The sequence below is a fragment of the Lolium rigidum genome, chromosome 1, assembly GCF_022539505.1.
Source record: "Lolium rigidum isolate FL_2022 chromosome 1, APGP_CSIRO_Lrig_0.1, whole genome shotgun sequence".
Lineage (NCBI taxonomy): Eukaryota > Viridiplantae > Streptophyta > Magnoliopsida > Poales > Poaceae > Lolium > Lolium rigidum.
In genome coordinates this window covers 327,275,518-327,297,222 of record NC_061508.1, presented here as the reverse complement: position 1 = coordinate 327,297,222, position 21,705 = coordinate 327,275,518, and the positions used below count along the sequence as shown (strand labels likewise).

Genomic DNA, 21,705 nt, shown 5'->3' with positions numbered 1-21,705 from the left:
TTGGCGCCGGAATCCTCGTTGTTGCGCCGCATCACATTTCGCCACCATCAACCTTCAACGTGCTTCTTGGCTCCTACTGGTTCGATTAAACCTTGGTTTCATACTGAGGGAAACTTGCTTCTATACGCATCATACCTTCCACTTGGGGTTCCCAACGGACGTGTGCATCTACGCGTATCAACCTCCTCAACCCGGTCAGGGACGCCGCGGCCCTGGCACTCGCGGCACAGGAAGCAGAGGAGGAGCTGGCGGGCCACGCGGCGTTGGACGCCGAGCTGGAACAGCGCAGGCTGGCGGCCGCCGCTGCAGCAGAGGACTCCGACTCGGAGATATCTTGGTCCTCTGAAGACCCTGATGCGCCGACGCCGGAGGAGAAGGCGGCGGAGCAGAGGGCCCTCGTCGAGTCTTTCGAGACGCTCAAGGACGACGCTGCCAACGCGAGGGAGAGCTCTGGGGTTACCCGGAGGTGGCCTTCGCACAGCGTCACATGGTTGCTGATGGCCAGTATGCTGTTCGGCGAGATGTTGTGCGGCTGCAGCCCGTACGCCTTTAGAATTTCCGAGAAGAAATCGCTAGGCGAAAAGGAGAAGCCACGCTCGATGAGCGCCTTGGTCACCACCATTTCTCCGGCTTCGGGGGCTGGAGTCAATGAACCCGGAAGTGTCCGCCAGGACCCGGGCTTCAGGAATCCTTCCGCCTCAAGGTTGCAGAGCTCGGTTTCCTGGTGGTGCAGGGCCACCACTTTCCCTTGGCTTCGTTGTCTCTCGCGCGAGCCTTGGATTATTTGGCGGCTGCTTCCTCCACCTTCTTCTCCATTTGTTCTGCCCCCGCGGTTTCTTCCGGGTTGGCAGATGTCCCCTCGATGTTTTTGCCGGAATCCTTTGAGGGCTCCAGCTGAATTGGGACAAAAGGAGGAGGGGCGGAAGAGATAGGCGTCGCCATGATCGGCTCGGAGGAGGGAGGCGGAGTTGAAGAAGACATCTGAAAACAGAATGCGAAGATATCTAAGCTTAGCCGGATCCAACATTGATACCCTATTCATCCCTACCAACTACGGCGAGAAAGCAAAGCTTTAAGGGCTTACCGGAATGGATTCCGCGGTGGCCGGAGTCGCCGGCGGTGAGGTTTTGCTGCGGCGGCTTGCTGAACTTAAGAACATGAAGAACAGCTCACGGCGGCGACTCGGCTCCGGCGAACTTCCGGTGAACTCCGGTGCGGCGGAGGAGGAGCTTGGAGGCGGCGCTGTGCGAGAGGTGAAAAGGGGGGCGAATGAGGTGATTAGGGGTGAACAGCAGATATTTATAGGCCGAGGGGAGGAGATTCGTGCTCCACATCCTATGGTCGGAACGCAAGCGTCGCGCCGTTGGATGATCGACACGTGTCAAAAACCCTAAGCGGTAAAAATGGCTAAGGATAAGTTACCGCTCAAATCGCGCGAAAATGGCGCCAAGATTGGCGGAACCATTTGAACTTTTCAAGGTTCCGGGTAGCATTTTGAAAATATGTAAACTCTTGTCCAGAGCAGGGGAGTAACCCGGAGACGTGTTGTAACGATACTCTCGATGGATGAAGTCCCGCGGGATAAATGTATTTTCCGACTAAAAGTTGGGAAAGGAAATGATATGAAGTTGGAGTTCTTCAAGTTTCCCCATGTTGCCAAGATTGTTGGAGGTTGTTAAGCTTTAGCAAGGCGGAAACAAGAAGTGAATCTCGGAGAACTCTGGGGGCTACTGTTGTGGGTATACTTCATGGGTGTACCATCGACATTGCCTAGATCCGGCAAGCCCGGGTGGCCCACAGACAGTGGTGTGGCATGTGGCCAATCGGGCGGCCCAGTTGCTGTTGATCATGAAGGATGAGGTTCAGCCCAGGATCGGGAAGCCGGATCCTAACCGACCTTCGGAGGAGGCCGGATCCGTGAAGGCCCATGAGGAACCCGGATCCAGTACGACGTAGATAGAAGGCGGATCCTTGACGTACACGGCAAGATATTGTACCGTAGCTAGGCAATCTGTAATCCGGCTAGGACTCTCCATGTAAACCCTAGATCCGTGCGCCTTTATAAGCCGGATCCCGGGAGCCCTAGAGGCACAACCACAACCATTGTAACAACGCGAAAGCGCCCAGATAATTGCAGACAAGCAGCAGTAGGCCCTGTCTTCGAGCAGGTGTTCCGAAGCTGGGTAAATCGCGTACCACCGTCCCGAGTGCTCTCCGTCCTATGGCCCCTACTTCTTTTCCCCCTCGTGAGGATCCCTCCTCCGAGGTATTGTCGAATAGGCAACGACACCACCACAGCCTAGTGTGCTCAATCGGGGTATGTCATATTCAGCGGCGCCGCAAGGTGCGACAACCGGTCCGGGGGCGAGCAGTGGCATCAGGTCCTTTATTCCGCTGTAGGGTGTGGCAGGCGATCCGGGAGCAGGCGGCGCCGACGGCAGGCGTGGTGGCTGTGACCTGTGAGCGAACCCTAGACGTCGGGAGAGAGCAGAGAGGAGAAAGAGAGAATTGTGTGGGTTGTGGCAAGCAGGGTTGGGTCTGGGGGTGGGGGGGGGCGGTGCGAGTGCTGAAAGCGGTGATGACTTCGTATCTTTTTACACCATGAAGATTGCCCATCGTTGTAAATTGTGGCCTAGGAGTAGTAGGTGAGACCTAATGTCAGCGGGAAAAGGCAGACATAAAAGTGTCAAAACTCTCACCGACCGAGCTAAACGAACGACCTAGATCATCTGAAGTGGAGATCCAACGCCTCTAAATGCACCAATCGGAGGTGGTCTCAGCAGACTGGGTACACAACAGGCTTAATTGCTTACTGTAGTATTTCTCTTACAGAGCATTGAGAACAAGCAAGTGCGTGTGCACTTGCCCTATGCTAGAGCGTTCCACGATAGCGCAGGTTGTTTTGGCTGGCGGAGTATTTGCCTCGTTAATGGATTTCGTCTGGCCCGTGGCGATTGGCTGCAGCTGGGCAAAACCGCGGATGTTATACCCCTCTGTACACTGCCAATGGGCCGTAGCTGACGAGGGGCCATCCTGTCATCGTGTAATTATAGTGCTCATGGGATGGGCGCTGGCTTTTTGTACTACTCGTTGGAGTTGTACTGCATCTGCACGCAGGTAGGCACATCTCGAGCCCCACGCAGTGGCGGAGCCAGCACACAACCATAGGGTTCAGCTGAACCCAATAAAATTCATTAAACCTTAATGTAATCAATATGTGATGTTGCTAGTTAGTGCAAGATTACACAGCACAACCAAGAGCTGAACCCAATGATTTTTGGATCTAGCTTCGCCCCTGGCCCCACGTCCCTGCCATTGTTAGGTCTCCCACGCACGCAATGCTCCTCTTCCCAGTCCCACTCTCGGTCTCTTCTCCCACGGTCCCAAGGCGGCGGCGCTTCAGTGCACATCCGCATCTTCCCCTTCTTCTCGGCAACATCGTGGGGTCAAGGGCGGGCCACGACAGTGTGTGCAGACGGGGCTACAGCGCCAGCGCTCTGCATCTGGTGGAGGGGTGGCATCGTCGTCCGGAGCACCACACGGAAGACGAAGCTGGGATCATCGTCCGCGGGAGCAGCCGAAGCGGTTGGAGGCGAAGCATATCGCCTCGCTGGGCGGCCGGGAAAGGTAGAGTGGCTCGTCGACTCGGCCGCTGGAAAAAAAGATCGCCCTCACAGGTACCCTGATGTATTCATTCCTTTTTTTCTCTCATCGTTTCCACATCGGGTGTATGTCTTGTTAGGGAGGGGAAAATATTTTACACACGAAAGCAAGATACATGGAGAAGGATGCACCGCTGCTACGAAGGTTCCTTTTCTGAAACTATTTCTGTTGCCCATTTTGCTTTATTTCCACTTGTAGCTGTATCGGTAAGAAATTCAGATTTCTCATGTTTATTGCATGCTTGTGTCTTTACCTTTGGTTTTAACAAGGTTACATTCCTATGCAACCACCATAGGTACGAATTCTACTGTATTGACCGAGGGGCAATTCATACTGTTTGGGGAGATTGGAGAAGCACTTCTTAGTAAACAGGTAGGCCTTTACATACTGCTGCATCATCTCGTAGTGCAGATTTAGGATGCAAATCAGCATGACAATGTTCCCTTTTTGTGTTTCACATATCTTTTATACGACACATTTAGGTTGCAGGCTCAATGACATATTTGTGGATATTTACACTGATCGACAGTCTATGGTTCTCTATGTGGACGTTTTAGATAGGTCTGAAGCGAATGTGGTGATTCAGGCTCTGACCTGCATTTGTGTGGTTGTTTCCTTGACTAACTTAGTGCAATTTCTTATATAGTATATTCCCTCTGCCCGACTTACTGATAAAAAAATATAGCCATTCATTCATGTACACTGAGTCTAATAGCGACTTCCCAGCAAAGGTCAATTTATTGTGTTCCACACTGACCCTGCAAGCCACAGGCTAGGTGAAATAAGCTTAAAAGTGGCAATATTTAGAGAATTAGTTAAGTATTAAGAACGTAGCTGAGAGTGCATCGACTCAATAAAATAGATATGGTGCATGTTTAAATTTTAAGCATCCAGATTTCCTTGCCCTACAATATGCAATGGTGAATTTATTTTCAAGCCTTATCTTGTGGTGTGTAGAAAGCTCTCATGTACGCCACCATGACCAGGCTGCTTCACGGTACAGCAAGACAACGGATGGTCTACACTTCTTGGCAGAGTTAGTATCATGCTGATTCCTCTATTTTCATTGCTTGATTCTTTGGCTTTAATGAACTTATTTTGTTCTCCTTTATAGTAGCATGATTGGAGGCTAGAAAGAAAATGTGCTTAAGTTATGATTCGTGTTGTAAGTTATAATATGAGAAGCTGGTTGCATTTTAGAGATTGAACAACACCTGCTTCATGTTTGTACAGAATGAGGACAACATACTTTGCATAAACAGGTGTAATTTATTACCGCTTTAGTTCATGGTCAGCATTTTTTGCCTCTCCATTGAAAGAAATCAGTGTTTCAGTAAATAATAGGACATAGCCATATTAATTTTTCCTGATAACATTCAGATTCACTGAACAACTTTTATTTTTTTGCGTCGCATTAAAAACTAGATCAAGTATTAGGTTATAGAGCTTTGTGTGTCATGCCCAACAATAGAACAATTTGTTTCTCCTACCGAAGTTTTTAAATTATTATTATGGAATTACTTACAATGTCATTTTACTAATTGCATAGAAAGATGGATTGAGCCTGATATATGGAGCATTTTTGTGTGTAGGTGCTCTCAGAGTGTAAATAATTCATGTTGATGCATTTAGTCCACATGCATGTCATACTCATGTTCTTTCTTCTTACAAGTGCTTCTGGATTGCTGGTCACCATACAGATGCAGGTAATTTTGCTTTGTTATGGATAATGAATGTTATTAGTTTGGTTTCTAAAACTTAATAAATTTAAAGTAAAATATAGACCTTGCATCATTCCTTTTCAGCTTACCGATTTGGCAGCGACACCAACTATCGCTTCAAGGTTTGTGTTCTGACCTTAGACTGGCTATTTGGCATGTTTGCTCTTTACTTAAATCAACGCCACAAGACATAGGTAGTGATTGATTTCGCTTATTGTTGGTGTTCTTAAATAAGAATTGCATTAGTCATTCAAATTGGGATAATTTAGTCAAGTGATGTCGAAAAATAGTGAATTCCTGAGAAATGGCCGTTTCAACTCTAGATTCAGGGAGGCCTCATGATGTTTCTCCGCTTACTCTTCATATGTAATGGGATATTGTTAAACAGATAATTATTTTTATAGATTTCTATGTTTTTTATTTATTTTTCCATCTCTCTTGCACATGGGTCTAATTAAAGAGCCAATGGATTGTGACCTTCTAAATCTCTGATTCTTGATGATGCAGTTCAGTGGCATTCTCTTGACAACATAGTTTCAAAGCCTTCAGTTGTGGCGGCGGTTGAGCAGTTTGAGTATCACTTTGGTCTTCGTGCCATGGTTTTGGATATGGTACAATTTCTTGCATGAGCATGGTAAATGTACATATCATTGGTTTATTTACACAAAATATTACTATTCTACCTGTAAAAAAATGGTGATTTTAGATATGGTATATTTACAGAAAATGTCAACATCCTGCCTGTTGCCAAGGGATCATCTTTGTTAAGCTCCGACATGTTAATGGGTTGCAAGACTCCCTTGTGTAAATATGATTGTTTATTTGGTCTTTCGGCTACCATCATTCTCTATGATGAACACCTGTTCTACTTTTTAGTCACCCCTTTAATGGTTTAATTAGTCTTATTTCATAATAGGATTCTATGTGTGATTTCCATTCATTGTGTACTGTAGTTATATATTCTCTTTCTATGTATGTTTAACTCTGTTGTTAGCCTTATGGGTATGCCACCAGTTGATCATTTCAAATATTTATTCAGAGTTACTTCTGCCATTGCAGCTAGATATATCATTAGTGTGGTATAGCGCCCATGTTCATCCTACCAGAGATGATAGTGATGCACATTATTTATTGGTTCTATTTTTCAGATCGTAAAACACTATTCTATTGATGGAGGAATCTCCATTTGCTTCCAAGGATCAAATCGTACTAAGATTTATTTGGTGGGAATAAAGATAATTACATGATCAAGACAAGTTAACCTGGCTATGTAGTATGTATTATTAAGATAAGAGTTATCTAAGGTTACTTCATGTCAATTGCCATATTACAAATGTAGCGGGCCAAATATGTTCTAGCAAATGTGTAAGCAAAACACTCTTAGCTACATCTTTGTTCATTTTGTTTAATTTGGGTCAGCTGCAGTCAAAGCAATGAATCCTTGCCATGTATATATCACAGCCATTTGCAGCCGTGGGTGATTGCTCATAGATAAGTGAATTAAGGTTCTAGCTGTTTTTTGAAGGTGAAGATATATATACTTTGTTCATTTCTTCACAAGATATGCTTAAAAGGTACATAATATTGATCGATTAACATCTGGGTGCGAATTTCTTACCATCTTACTTTGTATTTGCCTTATTAGTTTTGTTCCATGTTGAGACTGGGAGAAATGAATGTTTTGGGTAGGCCATTGACTTAGGTGCTCCTGTTTCTTTGTGTTAATTACTTGCAGAAGTACCGTATTCAAGAGGCGTGCCGATAATGCACCTACCTATTGCTGCTCCTCTGGACCACACATCTATCTCTTTCCAGTGTTTCGTTCCAGGTTTTTCATATATCTGGTCTGTTTCTTCTTGAATCCTATTCGGAAACGTTGCGACACCAAATGATATTTATCGGATTGTTTAGTTTTCAGATGACTAGGTATGTGATTCATAACATCTTTACATAGGGTTGTGCTGAAAAGAGCATTGTATTATTCGTACATTCTCTCATCAATAAACTATTTCTTGCTTGCTGGATGGGTTTATTTTGGAGGTGCATACTCTGACTACCCTAGAATATATGGGCTTGTGGACTTTCCAGGCTGTCACTGTCTTTTTTTAGAGTCATGCACATGTACCGTGGAGATCAGCATATTGAGCTATGTCTAGATAGAGCTGCAATAAAGGCTACATAAATAGTATTAACTAGGTAGACTACACAATTCTGATGTCTTTCTGTATGCTAATTTTATTCTAGGTCATATATTTTCTCTTTTATGTAATTCACTATGTATCTTATTTGTGCTCGCCAAAATGGAACAATAGTTTTTTTTTAGATAAAAGGCATCACATGCCTGACTTTAAATTAATAAAACCTGAAGAAATGGAGCAATAGTTGCTTTCTATGGCCACTGCTACTCCATCTCTCTAAGTATACATTATATACCTGTGTGCATACACACTACAAAGGTCTAGGTGTATTGTCAACTATTTTGTTATTAGGCTGTACTTATCTTCTGATGAAGCTGGGTTGTAATTATCTTCTGCCGAAGCTGATATGATTGCTTAGAGATTATACTGGTGTGTCCTAATTTATGTTCTATGCTTGAGATAGAATAGTAATACGAAACTAAAACAACAAGCAGTGTTAGTTATTCAGTAAGCTTTTTGAGTCACACCACTCCTATATTGAATCCCTGTGATTCGAGCCAAAAACAGAGAGAAGAGGGGAGGGGAGGGGCGCAACTTCTGCCTTCATAGGATGCATGATCCATGACCAGGAGATGCAGGCCCGATCTCACCCAACTATATGGTGTGCTGTTGAAGCTTTAAAATATGACATGTTACCGGAGTATGGGCACTTCGGTGCAGCATTGCATAAATTACAGATTCCAGAACCTATAAAATGTTTGTTGCTTGGTATGCAATTTTTTCTAGGGTGGTTCCAGTACACATTAAATGTTATTTATTACATGTTGTAGCTTCTTACTTACAGAACTAGAATATCATAGAGTTCTAGGAGGTGGCATTTTGGCTCATAGGTGCATATGCACCTATTATAATTTTTTTTAAATGTCAAAAAATTCTGAAATAAAATTTCAGGTGTACATGCTGACATTCTATATTCGTACACAAATTTTCGTGAGAATTTTTTTTATGTGCTATGTATAAAAAGACAAAAAAATGTCCCTTACGTAGTCGTGTTGAAGCATCAAAATTTATCTTTTTTACACGAGACACAAAAAATATTATTTTCCCCGAAAACTTGTGTGCGAACATAGAATGTGTAGACATACATGCAAACATTTATTTTAGAATTTTTTGACACTTCAAAATGTATTTTCCCACAACGAGTTCATATGCACCCGGGAGCCGAATTGGATTTCCCATAGTTCTGTTTATAGTCTCTAGAAGGCATGTGATGTGCAATACATGTACTACTCTTCAGCTTTTTGACACTCGTATTATGATTTTGCAAGATTGGAAATGATTGTTCCTTTAGTAGATTCTCTCATTTGCAGAACTATCCATTACACAACATCTTACATCATGTTTTCTGGTTTGTTAATTTGCTTTAATAAATAAATAATTATTCCCTTCAATTCCTATAGTTTGCAATTTAGACTTTGACATTTGCACAGAAATAAACAATTGTCTTAGATCCAGTTCAGGGAATCATTAGGCTTTGCAACACTATGGTGTTGGCTAATCATCAATGTTATTGTTCTTACGCACGGTTATGATGAGAATTTGGGAAGAAATGCAATGACTCCAATGACCCCTGAAGTGTCAGCATTGTTAGAAAATTTCTTGCTCTTGCATTTTCCTTACCACATCTAACCTTAGTTATTTACTATGTCAAAGGAGATAAGTATTATTCGTGGCAGGATATAAATCCAGAGCTGCTCAAGCCCTCATCTTTTTATGCCCAAAGCAATGGATGATGAGAACTGAGAAGAACGTTCGGATATTTGGAGTCAACAAGGCCTATGAATCTACAATATTGAAGGAGCGCACTCCCAAGAATATCTGGCTTTGTATCACGGGTCATGATACTATCAATTAAGAAAGACTACATTAGAAATATAGCAATCGTGTCTGTCATCTTTTTCGTCTGTTTATGGGAGGTTGGAAGTACCTACTACTTTTTTTTTCAATTTTTGTTAAACCTATATTGTAAGATTCTCCATATTTAGGAAAAAATATATATTTACTTTTTGATACTTTGGCCAGCATTTAAGCAAACAAAACAAATGATCTATTCAGGCTTTCTTAGTTATGTTTGATGTATGTCAGGCTCATATGCGTTGCCACCTCAGGGGCTTGATTTGTATGCACCTGACTAGCGAGGAGGTGCCCCAAGGGGCACCCCAACCACTAGTGGTGGTAATCGGCAAGACTTTGCCGTTGGTGCCCTTCGTATTCGTTCGACGACGCGACGTGCCGTGGTCCCGAAACCAAGCAATGGGGGCCGTACGGCCAACCCGCCGCGTCGGCAGAGACGGGCCGGGCCCGCGCGCTGTGCTGGGCCCAGCCCGAACGGGTCCCAGGCACACGTCAACGGTCGGATCATATCCGTATGGATCTCGGGCGGGGCGGCTGCGGAGTCCCTCTCAAATCGCAATCACTGCTTCCCCTTTTCCCCCAAACCTGCGCCCGCTAGCCTTGCCCTGTCTGTCTACCCCAAAATTGGAATCGCCCGGCGCTTCCTAGGGTTTCCCCCCGCCCGCCGACGACGAGCCCTCCCCCGCCAGCCGCCGGCCGCCTCCTTAAAGCCTTCCCCCACGCTGCCATCCGTCCCAATTGCGCGTTCTCCTCTCCGTTCTGCCACCCCGACCCACCCACCCTATCCACCGCCGGCTGCGGCGCCGATCCCTTCGCGAGTCGCCGGGGCCGGAGCAGCGAGAGCGAGCGGCCTCCTCGGACGGGCGTCTTCCTCGCGTCGCGTCGGTGGTTCTTGGTAAGTGACGAGGAGCAGTCGATTTGTTCTGCGGAATGGAGATCGTTTAGTCCGCGCTCGTGTTCTCACTTCCAGTCTTGGTAGGGTAGGAGAGGCTGGTTCGTCCGGCTGGATCGGCTGGTGCCCCTTGTATTTCTCCAGTATGATCTATAGGCCTTGAACAGAGAAGCATCGGTGAATTCTGAAAGGTATGGGACCCCGTTGTCCCTTGGGTGAGTGAGGAACTGAGGATCACTCGATTTGTTCCACGGGATGTAGATCGTTTAGTCCGCGCTCGTGTTCTCACTTCCAGTCTTGGTAGGGTAGGAGAGGTTGGCTTGTCCAGCCGGATCGACTGGTGCCCCTTGTCTTTTCTCCACTACGATGATCTATATGCCTTGAAAAGAGAAGCACCGGTGGATTCTGAAAGTGGGAATTCAGTTTTCGTCGTGTTCTCTTAAGACAGATAAATAGATATGGGGCTGCGTTGGCCCTTGGGCAAGTGAGGACCAGTGGATTTGTTCCACGGGATGTAGATCGTTTGGTCCGCGCTGGTATTTCACTTATTGCCTTTGTAGCGCCGTAGTGGTAGGGTAGTATACGCTGGCTGTCTGCTACGATTGGTCTTGTGTTTCGCCAGATGGTTTAGGAGCGGAGAAGCCTGAGAGAATTCTGATAGGGGGGTTCAGGTCTAATATTGATCCTTTACGCCAAGAGAAACATGTCTGCATAGTGCATATATCCCTTGGGGTGTGTGCATTGGGAGGTCCTGTGATCATGCAGGATCCAAGGTCGTAGCAACAACTGGATGTAGTGATATATGTACTAGCGTCTGTAGGGGTGTGCAGGATAGCGCATTGAGGGGAGGAAGGGTGTGGCGCGTCATGCATGGAAGGCGCGAAAGAGATGGAGGGGAGAGTAGGTAGAATTTGATAGGTTTTTGTGATGTATAACGTTATTTTTGTCTTTACGTAATCAACTTAGCAATTAATTTTCCCGCGTAAATATCTCTGTATGGAATTAACACACTTATGACAGCACGCGTACTTGCCGTGCATGGAAGGCGTGAAAGAGCTGAAGGGGAGAGTAGGCAGAAGTTGATAGGTTTTTGTGTTGTATAACATTGTTTTTGTCTTTACGTAATCAACTTTGCAATTAATTTTCCCGCGTAAATATCTCTGTACGGAATTTACACAATTATGACGGCACGCATACTTGCCATACTTAAGGAATAAACCGTACGGCGCTCCACGTCGCCAATAATTCTTATTGCTGAAATGCTGCATCACATCATTATTGGTTTCTTTATTCTGCACATGTTCTCTGTATTAGCTGGTTGCTTGTAGTACTCGATGCAGCACCGTTGTTTAGCAGCATTAATTTTTTGACGTATGATTCATGTGTGCATAGCGTGCCGAGCACGCTTACTTGCATGTGTAAGGTGACATGAGAGGACATATTTTTGTATGGACATATTGGAGAGAATGTTCGTTAGCTGTATGGAATTTTTTTTGTGTACCAGCAGTTTTTTGTTTGGTGTAAATTGTGCGCTATTTGTGAAATTCCAGACGAATGCCCGCTAATCTGTCTGTGCGATATCAATCTTATCGTGTCTAACATCGTAATACATTTTTTGTAGGCTGAAGTTTGGTGGTCACGCTCTTCACACAGTACTAGCAACCACTTAAAGCTGTCTGCAGTTAATGGCTTCCATGGTGAGCATAACTTTTATTAGGATTTGAGTTTTATGCTGGCTTCCATGATTCTGATGGGTCTATACATGTCACTGAAGGCAACCAACGAGAACCTCCCACCAACTGTCATCAGGCAATTGGCTAAAGAACTGAAGAATCTTGATGACTCTCCTCCAGAAGGGATCAAAGTTATTGTTAATGATGAAGACTTCACCACTATTTTTGCTGATATTGAGGGCCCTGGTAAGATTCTGTCGGATGCATTGCTTTGCACCTTACATCATTTTGTGCTTTGTAGTAATTTATAAATTTTGTGCTTATCGCCCTGCCATGCTCTGGTACTTTCTTAATGCTGTCCTTGTTCATTCTTGTCTTTCTGTCACGTTTTATTCGGAGCTAACTATTTGATTAAGCTTGCTGCTTCTAGATTTTTGCATTTTAACATGAAGTTATGAAGCCACTTTTCTTTCCTGTTACACTACTTTCTGATATTGCGTTCTTAAACCTGAACCTGGCCATGTGCAGCTGGAACTCCATATGAGAATGGAATATTTCGGATGAAGCTTATATTATCTCGTGACTTCCCTCACTCTCCTCCAAAAGGTAGCCATCTTGTCAGACACCCATAATCGTTCATACTTTAGCTTAGTTCTTGAAGTAGAGCTTTAGTTGAAAATCTTGGGCCCTCTTTGATTTGCAGGATTCTTCACAACTAAAATTTTCCATCCAAACATAGCAACTAGTGGTGAGATATGTGTTAACACACTGAAGAAAGACTGGAATCCTAGCCTTGGATTAAGGCATGTTCTGCTGGTAAGCTCGAAGTTCAACCTACAACTTATGCTGTTGGTAGTGAACTTATAGTGCATGATTTGTTTCGTAAGCATTTCCTAGTATCTTAGATTATTGAAAAAGGTTTAAACTGACTGCATAAAATGTGGGGAGCTTACGATGCATTGCTGGATGACAGGTAGTGAGATGCCTCCTGATCGAGCCATTTCCTGAATCTGCCCTCAATGAACAGGCTGGGAAGTTGCTGCTTGAGAACTATGAGGACTTTGCACGCCATGCAAGGTCAGTAATCTTCAACTTTATTTTGCAATAGAGCTTTTCTAATCGTTCTCAACTACTACATTGCTAGGATTGCATTTGCATATTCAAAACAATTTAAACACCTAGAATGTCATTTCTACCATTTCTAGCAAATTAGACCAGACCTCTGGCTGAAACATCTGATGCAGCTGTAGCTAGATAGTAATGATGCCATTGTGCTCCATATGCAGGCTGTACACTAGCATCCATGCGCTCAGGCCCAAGAATAAGTCCAAGTCCAGCTCAGTTCTGAATAAAGATCAGCCTCACACTATCCTCGCACCCATATCTACCTCTACTGCTACAAAAGCATTTGGCCTGAACTCACAGGACCAGAATGCTGCTCCGTCTACTGTTCTTGGAGGAGCATCAGCAGCACCCAAGAAGGACGGGCCACTGAGCGTGAAAGTTCCGGTCGATAAGAAGAAGATGGACGCAAGGAAGAAGAGTCTGAAGAGATTATAGGGAAAGCAGCAAACTGTCAAGATTCCAGTGCCAAAAAATACTGCGAAGTTACCTGTTGTTTGCTTAGTCCTAGTCATTGATTTATAGTAGTTCAGCGGTGCCAGACTCGGCAGATGCATGCCCAGAAATAACGAGTGTGGCACCCTGTATTTGGGAGAGAAGCTGATGCTTCTCTTCTGCTCGGACCCAATAGTTGGGCCCGTTGGATTAAAATAAACTGTGTATGGAGAATATTGTGCCGTTGGTTCCGTCCTGTATTAGTGCTGTTGTTGTTCCTGCATTTGTTTGTGATTCCATGGTACAATGTAAACTTGAGTTGCGGAGAACATTCCCCTCATAAAAGTTGGTTAGAGAGATTTTCTTTCTGGAACTGTAGACTGTAGTTAGTGTGCCTCTGCAATTCTTAATGTTATGACAAAGTTAAAGTCACTAACACTGTATTCCATCGAATGAAGTGGATTAAATCCTTAAATTTTAGATAGTCCTGTGTGTGGCTTGTCCTTTAAGGCTTTAACTAGTACGCCACTAACTCTGGCTAGTCTGCTGTCGTCGGACGGGGCTTAAGGGCACAGTCATCCGTCAGTGGAGCTTGGGATGTCGGTTTTCCTTTAGCCAGCAGTAGCAGTCGTTGCCCGTTGGTATTTACAGTCTCTTGTTGGTCTACAATTGCTTGTATCTCATGATTTCAATGTAATCGGAATGGAGTCTAATTCTCCACCAAAGTCGTAGGCAATTTGAAGGGCTGAGATTCTTTATACTTTTCTGATGACTTGTTTGCATTATATTTGTAGGGAATTTTTTATCCAATCAGATCTCTCCGAAGTATTTCTTTGTTCTCATGTATCTATGGGTTAATAAAACAAGCTTTGGTGCAAACACAATACAAAGCAATCAAAGTGAGCATGGCAGTCATGGGCTGCATTTTTCATGAATTCGAGAATGTTTTTCAATGAGTTTCTTTTTCATAACTAAAACTATCAGCAATCACCATTTTTCAAAATACTTACTAACATCGAGGCTCCAGATTTACATCGTGAGTTACAAAAAGGACCTCCAGTAAAAGCAGGAGTTAATAGCATAAAACCACCACTTTGATGGTGAAATTTACCATATGCCACCACTTTACGTTTACGGGACAAAAAACCACCACATTTTGCGAAGTTTTTTGCGGGAATCTGACAGGTGGGTCCTATTGAGGTGGCAACACTATGCAGTAAGTTGCTGATGTGGACAGAGGGCCCACATGTCAATCCACATTAAAAAATAAAAAAAAAACACAAAAAAATTATCTCCTCCGCCGGCCGGCGTTCACCCTGCACTCCCCCGCCGACGTTCACCCTGCAGCACCCGTGCCGCCGCCCCTGCATCTCCCGCGCCGCCACCCCTGTAGCCCCCGCGCCGCCGCCCCCTGCAGCACGGACGCACGAACTCGAGGGAGGCGCCGCCTCGAGCCCAAGCTCGGTAATGGCGGGGTTGACCGCCACCTCCCCCGTGCCCTCCTCCTACTCCTCTCCAGCCGCATGTCGGATCCACGGACGGGTGCGCGGCGGCGGATGGCGAGGTGCGCGGCGGCGGACGGTGAGGTGCGCGGCGGACGGGCACGGACGGCGAGGCGGCGGCGTGCGGGCTCGGCCAGTCGGCGGCGGCGTGCGGGACGGCTTGGGAATTTTTATACATACTTTTTGGATTTTTTTAATTGAATTATTATATGGGTCCCTCTCCATCTCACAGATTCCTGCCACATCATCACTTACAGCAGACCCCACTGGTAAGAAACTGTGTCAATTCCGGATCAATTCAGGTTTAGCGTATTCTGTAAAAAAATCTACCAAAATGTGGTGGTTTTTTGTCCGCAAACGTAAAGTGGTGGTATATGGTAAATTTCACCATCAATGTGGTGATTTTATGCTATTAACACGTAAAAGCAGAAACACAAACAGGCCCTTAGCCAGTACGTACATAGCATCGCGTCGAACAGCACATCTCCACCGACCTTTGAACATCCTTTAGGCTCTTCTTACACTCGGGAAGTGAATCCTTAAAAGAGGGTGTAAATCCATGTTGAAACAGTTGATAAGTGAGATCCTTTGCTTCTTTGTCCACGGGTATCTGTCCTTTCGCTTCTTGCACTTATGCGTCTCACATATTGGCCTCCCATGAAGGTATATGTCCTGGAGATTGAGAGTTGATTCCATGACGCCGCTGACATAGTTCACAAACTTTTCTTCTAACTGAAACCCAAAAATCCTGAGAACGGCCAGATTGTGGTGCTTGGAAGCAGATCCTTCCCACTCTACGCCCGTGTCCTTCTTCTCCTCGCTAAACGCATACTCCTTCCTTTCCTCCTCATCCCTTCTCATTGTACATCTATTCCAGATTTTTAAGCATAGCTCCTTTAGGGAAGGGGCACCTTCCAGAATGAACAATGTCCATGCCAGATCACATTCTTCCGAAATGTCAGCCAAGTTCACAAACCTTAGCTTGTGGAACACCGGCCATAACTCTCTAGGACCTTCGGGTTTAACCCAAATCTTTTCGCTTTCGAAGTTCAAATGCAGGTCGCTTACAGTAGCTTTGCCAAGAACTTCACTTAACGTCAGCATCTTGTGCCATGAAAGAGCAGTATTACTCATGGTCACGGTCTGGAGCAGCGGCGCATAACCAACAGACAAAGGATCATGCGTAGATTCCCAATATGAAAAAGTCAGAGTTGTGAGTTTTGGCAGCCAGTTGAGATCAACCCTCTCAAAACTACACTTGGCAATCTCAAGTTCACGGAGTTGTGGGTGTTGCACTTCAAGCAGAGACGGAACTCCCATCTCGATGTTGAACAAGTGGAGGAAATCCAGTCTCTTGCATATAGTGCAAATTTTGGTGAAAACTGATGGAAAAAGCACCAAGCTCTCTAGCTTGAGCCGCGTGAGACAGCTGAATGTGCCTGGACAAGCATCAACAAATGACCTGAGCTGCCTCCCATTGGCGAGCAAGTCGTCATCGGTGCATCCTCTGTAATCCTTCTTTGCCAAGAGACTTAACTCAGCTGACCCAACCTTATGTGCTGCTATGTTGTCGGCAACAACCTGCCCAATGCCAATAGATCCAAAAGTACTGGCCAGACGGCTTGGTCCAGTACTTCCTCGGGTTGTGGGTGAAAACCAAGGTGCTTTCCTGAAGGGTCGCTCCCTTCATGACAATTTCAGTATTGTACGTGAATCAACAAGATTTCTCGGGGGGGGGGGGGGATACAACAATGTTCTGCTCAAATTGGATATAGCCAAAGCCTTTGACACTGTGGCGTGGCAATTCCTGCTCGAGATACTTCAGCTCAAAGGTTCTGGACCTCTGTGGTGTGCCTGGGTCATTATGCTTCAGGTTAGGGTTAGGGTTAGGTTTAGGGTTAGGGTTAGGATTTCAGGTTAGGTTTAGGTTTAGGGTTTAGAGTTAGGGTTAGGGTTTAGGATTTAAGGTTTTGCAGCTCCGTGTCAGCAGCTGCAGTTGCATTACTCGAAGCCTCCCCAGTTTAGGGTTTAGGGAAGCTATTTTCACACCATTACACCTTCCACTACACTTTCACACATAGCATAGGTCCACATGCAAGATTTGGTAGGATTCCGGTGCTCCGGCGGTCATTCTCCCCCCAAAACAGCGGTATGTGTTCCCCGGCGAGTCTAACCCCCTAGATTTCTTCGTGCGAGGTTCCACCAATGTAATTTTTCATTGTTTTAGATTTGTTTGGGACATATACACATGGAAAGCCGAGCTTGGGACCCTTTGGCACATGGTAGCCTCCAGTAATATACCCACATCCATTATCACACGCGCCACCCTTCTCTGTAACTTGTTCTTGAAGGCAATCTTCAAAAGTGGGCACATATACCAAGCTTCCCATCCAATTCTAGTGATAAGCAGATATCATCCATCGCGTTGTCTTCAACAAGTTAGTCCACATGCGCTGACGACACTTAGGCACATTATTCCAAGAAGAACTGCCTTGATCTACTCGTTAGGGTTAGGGTTTATGGTTAGGGTTAGGGTTTAGGGTTTAGGGTTAGAGTTAGGGTTAGGGTTTAGGGTTAGGGTTAGGGTTAGGGTTTAGGGTTAGGGTAAGGATTTAGGGTTAGAGTTAGGGTTAGGGTTTAGGATTTAAGGTGTTGCAGCTCCCGTGTCAACAGGTGTAGTTAATGGTTTAGGGTCTAGGGATTTAGAGCTCGAAGCCTCCCCAATTTAGGGTTTAGGGTTTAGGGAAGCTATTTTTTGCATCATTACACCTTCCACCACACTTTTACACATATCATATGTTCACATGCAAGTTTTGGTGGGATTCCGGTGCTCCGGCCGTCCGACGGTCGTTCTCCCCCTCCTCCCCTAAAACAACGATATGTGTGTGCCCTGGCGGCGGGTGTAGTCCTTACATTTCTCCGCACAAGGTATGGTACCGTGTTCTCTGCGTCTGTCTACCGAGTAAAGCCTTGCTGTAAAACAAAGGATTGGTGTCATTTAAAAGTCGACAAACACTTTAAAGAAGCATTGTGGGAATGGTGAAAATAAAAAATATAGTTGTCGTGCATAAGTGCACGGCAAAGACTCCTGCCGCACGACAAAGTGTTTATGCCGCACGGCAAAGGCCTTTTGCACGGCAGAGAACCTTTGCCGCACGGCAAAGGTCCCATGTAAGCAACCCTATCGGGCCACGCGTGCGTCGTCCCGACCACACAACGCACGCACGCGCGACCGCGACCCAACCTATCTCCACCCTCCTGCGCCCCTCCCGCGCCGTCGCCGCCGGAGCACCTCCCTGCTGCCGCCGCTGGAGCACCTCCCCTGGCTGCTGCTGCTGCTGCTCGCCCCCTCCCCCGTCGCCCGTGTTGTTCGCCCCTCCCTCGCGCGCGGACCGTGCTGCTCGCCCCCTCCCCCGCCGCTAGTGTTGCTCGCCCCTCTGCCGCCGCCCGTGCTGCTGCTCCTCGCCCCCTCCGCCCGCCACCAGCCGTGGGAGCTGCCGCCGCCACCAGCCGCGGAAGCTCCGGCCACCACTTGGTACGTATGTGGCTATCTTCCTCTTTTTTTGTAAATTTTCATGTGTGATATATGCTTAGGTGTTGGTGCTTCGGCCACCAAGGTTCACATTATAAATTTGTGTGTGGCTGTGTGAATTAAGTAGAGGTCCGTAGGATGCACCTGGCAGCATAGCCGCACATGTAGCCGATGTTGCCGCCGGCGCCGCCGCGATGGAACCAGCTGTTGCTATCCATCATCCATGCGTAGCCGGGTGAGATTGATTCAGTCTGGTCAGCGGGATTTGCTGTGCAACATTCGCGACGCGCATGGCAAAGATGTTGTTGCCGTCGGAAACTTTGCCCTGCAGCGTCGCGTGGCAAAGTCTTTGCCGTGTATATAGGGCTCTTTGCCGTGCAAATTGTTGCACGGCAACATCCTTCTTTCCCGTAGTGGCCTCGGCCAACGATCCGATCCATAGTGATTGGAACGTCCGTTGAGACGCAAACACGACCCAAATTTGGGCCGCGAAGGCGTTCACGTGAACGCAGCGTGTGACTGCTTCCCTCCGCGTCGGGCCCGCATGGCAGCGACCACGCCCGCTTCGTCTTCTGCGCAGCGGCGCAGTGATGCAGGTTCTCTAGGCCTAGCAATGGGTTCCTTCCTTAATTCGAGCCACCGCCCCCCGGTTGCCTCTGGCGTATAAAATGTGGCATTGGCCCATGCATTTCCTCACACAACCCTAGCTACCTCCCCAATCCCAAACCCTTGTGCCTCCATCCACCTTATCCCCACGCGCTCCATGGAGGGTCCTAGGGGCCGAGGTTGCGGATGCGGCAGCCGTGGCCGAGGCAGGGTTAGGGCGGCCGTGCAAATCTGTCGTGCCTGCACGCTCGATGTAACCAACGCGCTCGCCCTCCTCTGTGTACACGGAGTAGCTGCACCACATGTACTTCAAGTTCATCGTCCACATCACCGAGGACCCTTCCGGCAGAAAGAGACTCCCGGACAAGGCAAGATGTACCTCGATGCTGGTTTCGAGAAGTTTTCCCGCGCCTACAGCCTGGAGGCCGGATGCGTGCTGCTCAGCTGTTACGAAGGCTACGGCCACATACGCGTCAGTGTGTTCGACGACTCATCCTGCCGCATGCACCACTACAACGACAACTCCGGTGAAGACAATGACAACATTTGTAGGTTTTAGAGTGTTCTTTATTTACAACGAAGATAGCTAAAACCAATTGAAGCCACTAGTGTAGGTTTCTGGATGTTCTTCCAGCGCATCGAAGAAGGCGAGGACGCACAAAACCATCTAGTTTTTCTAGTTTAGGTAACTAGGTGTTCTTTCTTCACGGAGAAAAAGGCGAGGTCCAACACAACTCACTAGTTAGGTTTCCTTATTTTTCACCGTTTCAAATTATGTCCAAAATCTATGTTAATGTTGTTAGAAGTATAATATGTAGGGATGTATATGTAAGACTAGGAGTTATCATCTTGTACTACAAGTTTATCCTCTCCCATTGTACCTCTATATATACACCACGAGGGTCCAAGCAATAAACACCGAATTCTAGGGTTCTACAAATTCAATTTGATATCATAGCGGTTAGCCTCACGGCGCCGATCGTAGGTCCTCTCACCACTTCCGCATCGCGTCGCCTACGGGGAGATCTCTCCTCGGGGTGCGCTACCCGGTTTCGATGAAAGATCGGATCCGTTGTTTAGTTTAGTTTAGATCCAAATTCGAAATTCTCCAATTCATAGATTAGATTTAATTATCCAAATAAATCCAGCCAAATCTCCCGGTGAAAAGCAGTGCAAGATCTGCGGCGTACAGCAAGGCTCCACCGTCAAGCCTCGTCTACATACGACACCACAAGCGCGGACAGCTACGGTTCAATCTACACCAACCCGCCGTCAACCAGATTGCATCTCCACGCGCGCCTCAACTGCGGCTGCACAGGAGCACATGCAGACCTGGCCATGGGCGGGCGTTACCAGCGCGACGAGGCGACGCGCGGCCGCGCGGGCGTCACCGACGCCGTCCGCCGGTAACAATTCACAACTTGACACACTTCTTTGTTCCCAAGTAAATTTCCCATGATTCTGAAATTTTAAAGGTCAGTTCGCCGACTCTCGCCATTTCAATTTCTGGGGCCCCGATTTTGAGAATAGGTCACACACCGCCTCTAGGCACGGTACACCCATATATTACTGATTTCACCGATCTTAGGAATATTAAATATTGTATAGTATTCCACAATTTCTACCTTCACATACATAATGCATAGTTGGTTCCATAAAGCATTTGATGTAGTGTTTTTTTGTAGAATTGTTTGCTATCATGTCATCCTCATCAAGGTGTTCACCTGGTCATGCTAAAAGGAAATGAGCGAAAGAGGTGGATGCCTTGATAAACTCACATAAGGAGATATTCAAATATTTTCAGGGCTAATACCGTTATTATCGGCTCAAAGAAGCTTTTCAAAGCTGAAATTATTAAAGAACTATTTGTCAACAATGACTCAACATGGGATAAATGGTTTGGCAACAGTATACGTCGTGAAGAAATTATTGGATGACATGTTATCGATCCCATCTGATGAGGACATCCCTACCTCACTACTACCTCCGTCATTACAAGCTGAAGATGATCCTGCTGTGAAGCTCAAGTCCAATGAAGTTAGGATTGGACCAATGACACGAGCTCGTGCGAAGCTACTTCACTGGTGGAAAAATGGCCTTTAGTCGCGGTGCGCAACTGTCATTAGTCGCGGTTGCGCAACCGCGACCTATTATGCGCGACTAAAGGCCCCCCCCTTTAGTCGCGGTTCCTTACGAACCGCGACTAAAGGCCCGTCCACGTGGGCGGCAGGCGAGCGCCAGGGCGGAGGACCTTTAGTCGCGGTTCTCCTCGCCAACCGCGACTAAAGGCCGCCGCAGGTTTAGGGTTTTAGCCCCCCCCCCCTAACCTGGTTCCCCTAACCTGGTTACTTTTTAAGTTGTATTGTTTTATTTCTTTTGTGTTTTATTTTAATTTTGAAGGAGTTTCACATATTCTACGGTATACATGCATATGAATGTACAATTTCAAACAAATTTGACATTAGAACCAAAAAGAATTCAAGAGGAATATACAATATATATTCAAT

General features: G+C 46.3%; 2 protein-coding genes across 2 annotated transcripts; one reads left to right on the top strand and one right to left on the bottom strand.

Moving 5' to 3' along the window:
- The first annotated feature begins 10,291 nt into the window (after positions 1-10,291).
- Positions 10,292-13,931, top strand: LOC124699422 (ubiquitin-conjugating enzyme E2 22-like). Its single transcript, XM_047231730.1, has 7 exons — positions 10,292-10,331; positions 11,950-12,025; positions 12,103-12,247; positions 12,530-12,607; positions 12,705-12,817; positions 12,975-13,078; positions 13,288-13,931. Exons 2-7 carry the CDS (start codon positions 12,014-12,016, stop codon positions 13,559-13,561), a joined length of 726 nt encoding a protein of 241 aa, XP_047087686.1. The 5' UTR covers positions 10,292-10,331; positions 11,950-12,013; the 3' UTR covers positions 13,562-13,931.
- A 1,636-nt stretch (positions 13,932-15,567) lies between these two features.
- Positions 15,568-18,813, bottom strand: LOC124662928. The gene is made up of 2 exons (XM_047200710.1): positions 18,737-18,813; positions 15,568-16,744 (listed from the first exon to the last, which is right to left on the bottom strand). Exons 1-2 carry the CDS (start codon positions 18,811-18,813, stop codon positions 15,568-15,570), a joined length of 1,254 nt encoding a protein of 417 aa, XP_047056666.1.
- Between the last annotated feature and the right edge of the window lie 2,892 nt (positions 18,814-21,705).

Coding starts and splice junctions, on each gene's coding strand:
- LOC124699422 (XM_047231730.1), top strand. Junction 12,818..12,974: donor GATTAAGGCATGTTCTGCTG/GTAAGCTCGAAG, acceptor GCTGGATGACAG/GTAGTGAGATGCCTCCTGAT. Junction 13,079..13,287: donor GACTTTGCACGCCATGCAAG/GTCAGTAATCTT, acceptor CTCCATATGCAG/GCTGTACACTAGCATCCATG.
- LOC124662928 (XM_047200710.1), bottom strand. CDS start 18,813: ATGATGGATAGCAACAGCTGGTTCCATCGCGGCGGCGCCGGCGGCAAC. Junction 16,745..18,736: donor ATGTGCGGCTATGCTGCCAG/GTGCATCCTACG, acceptor ATTGTCATGAAG/GGAGCGACCCTTCAGGAAAG.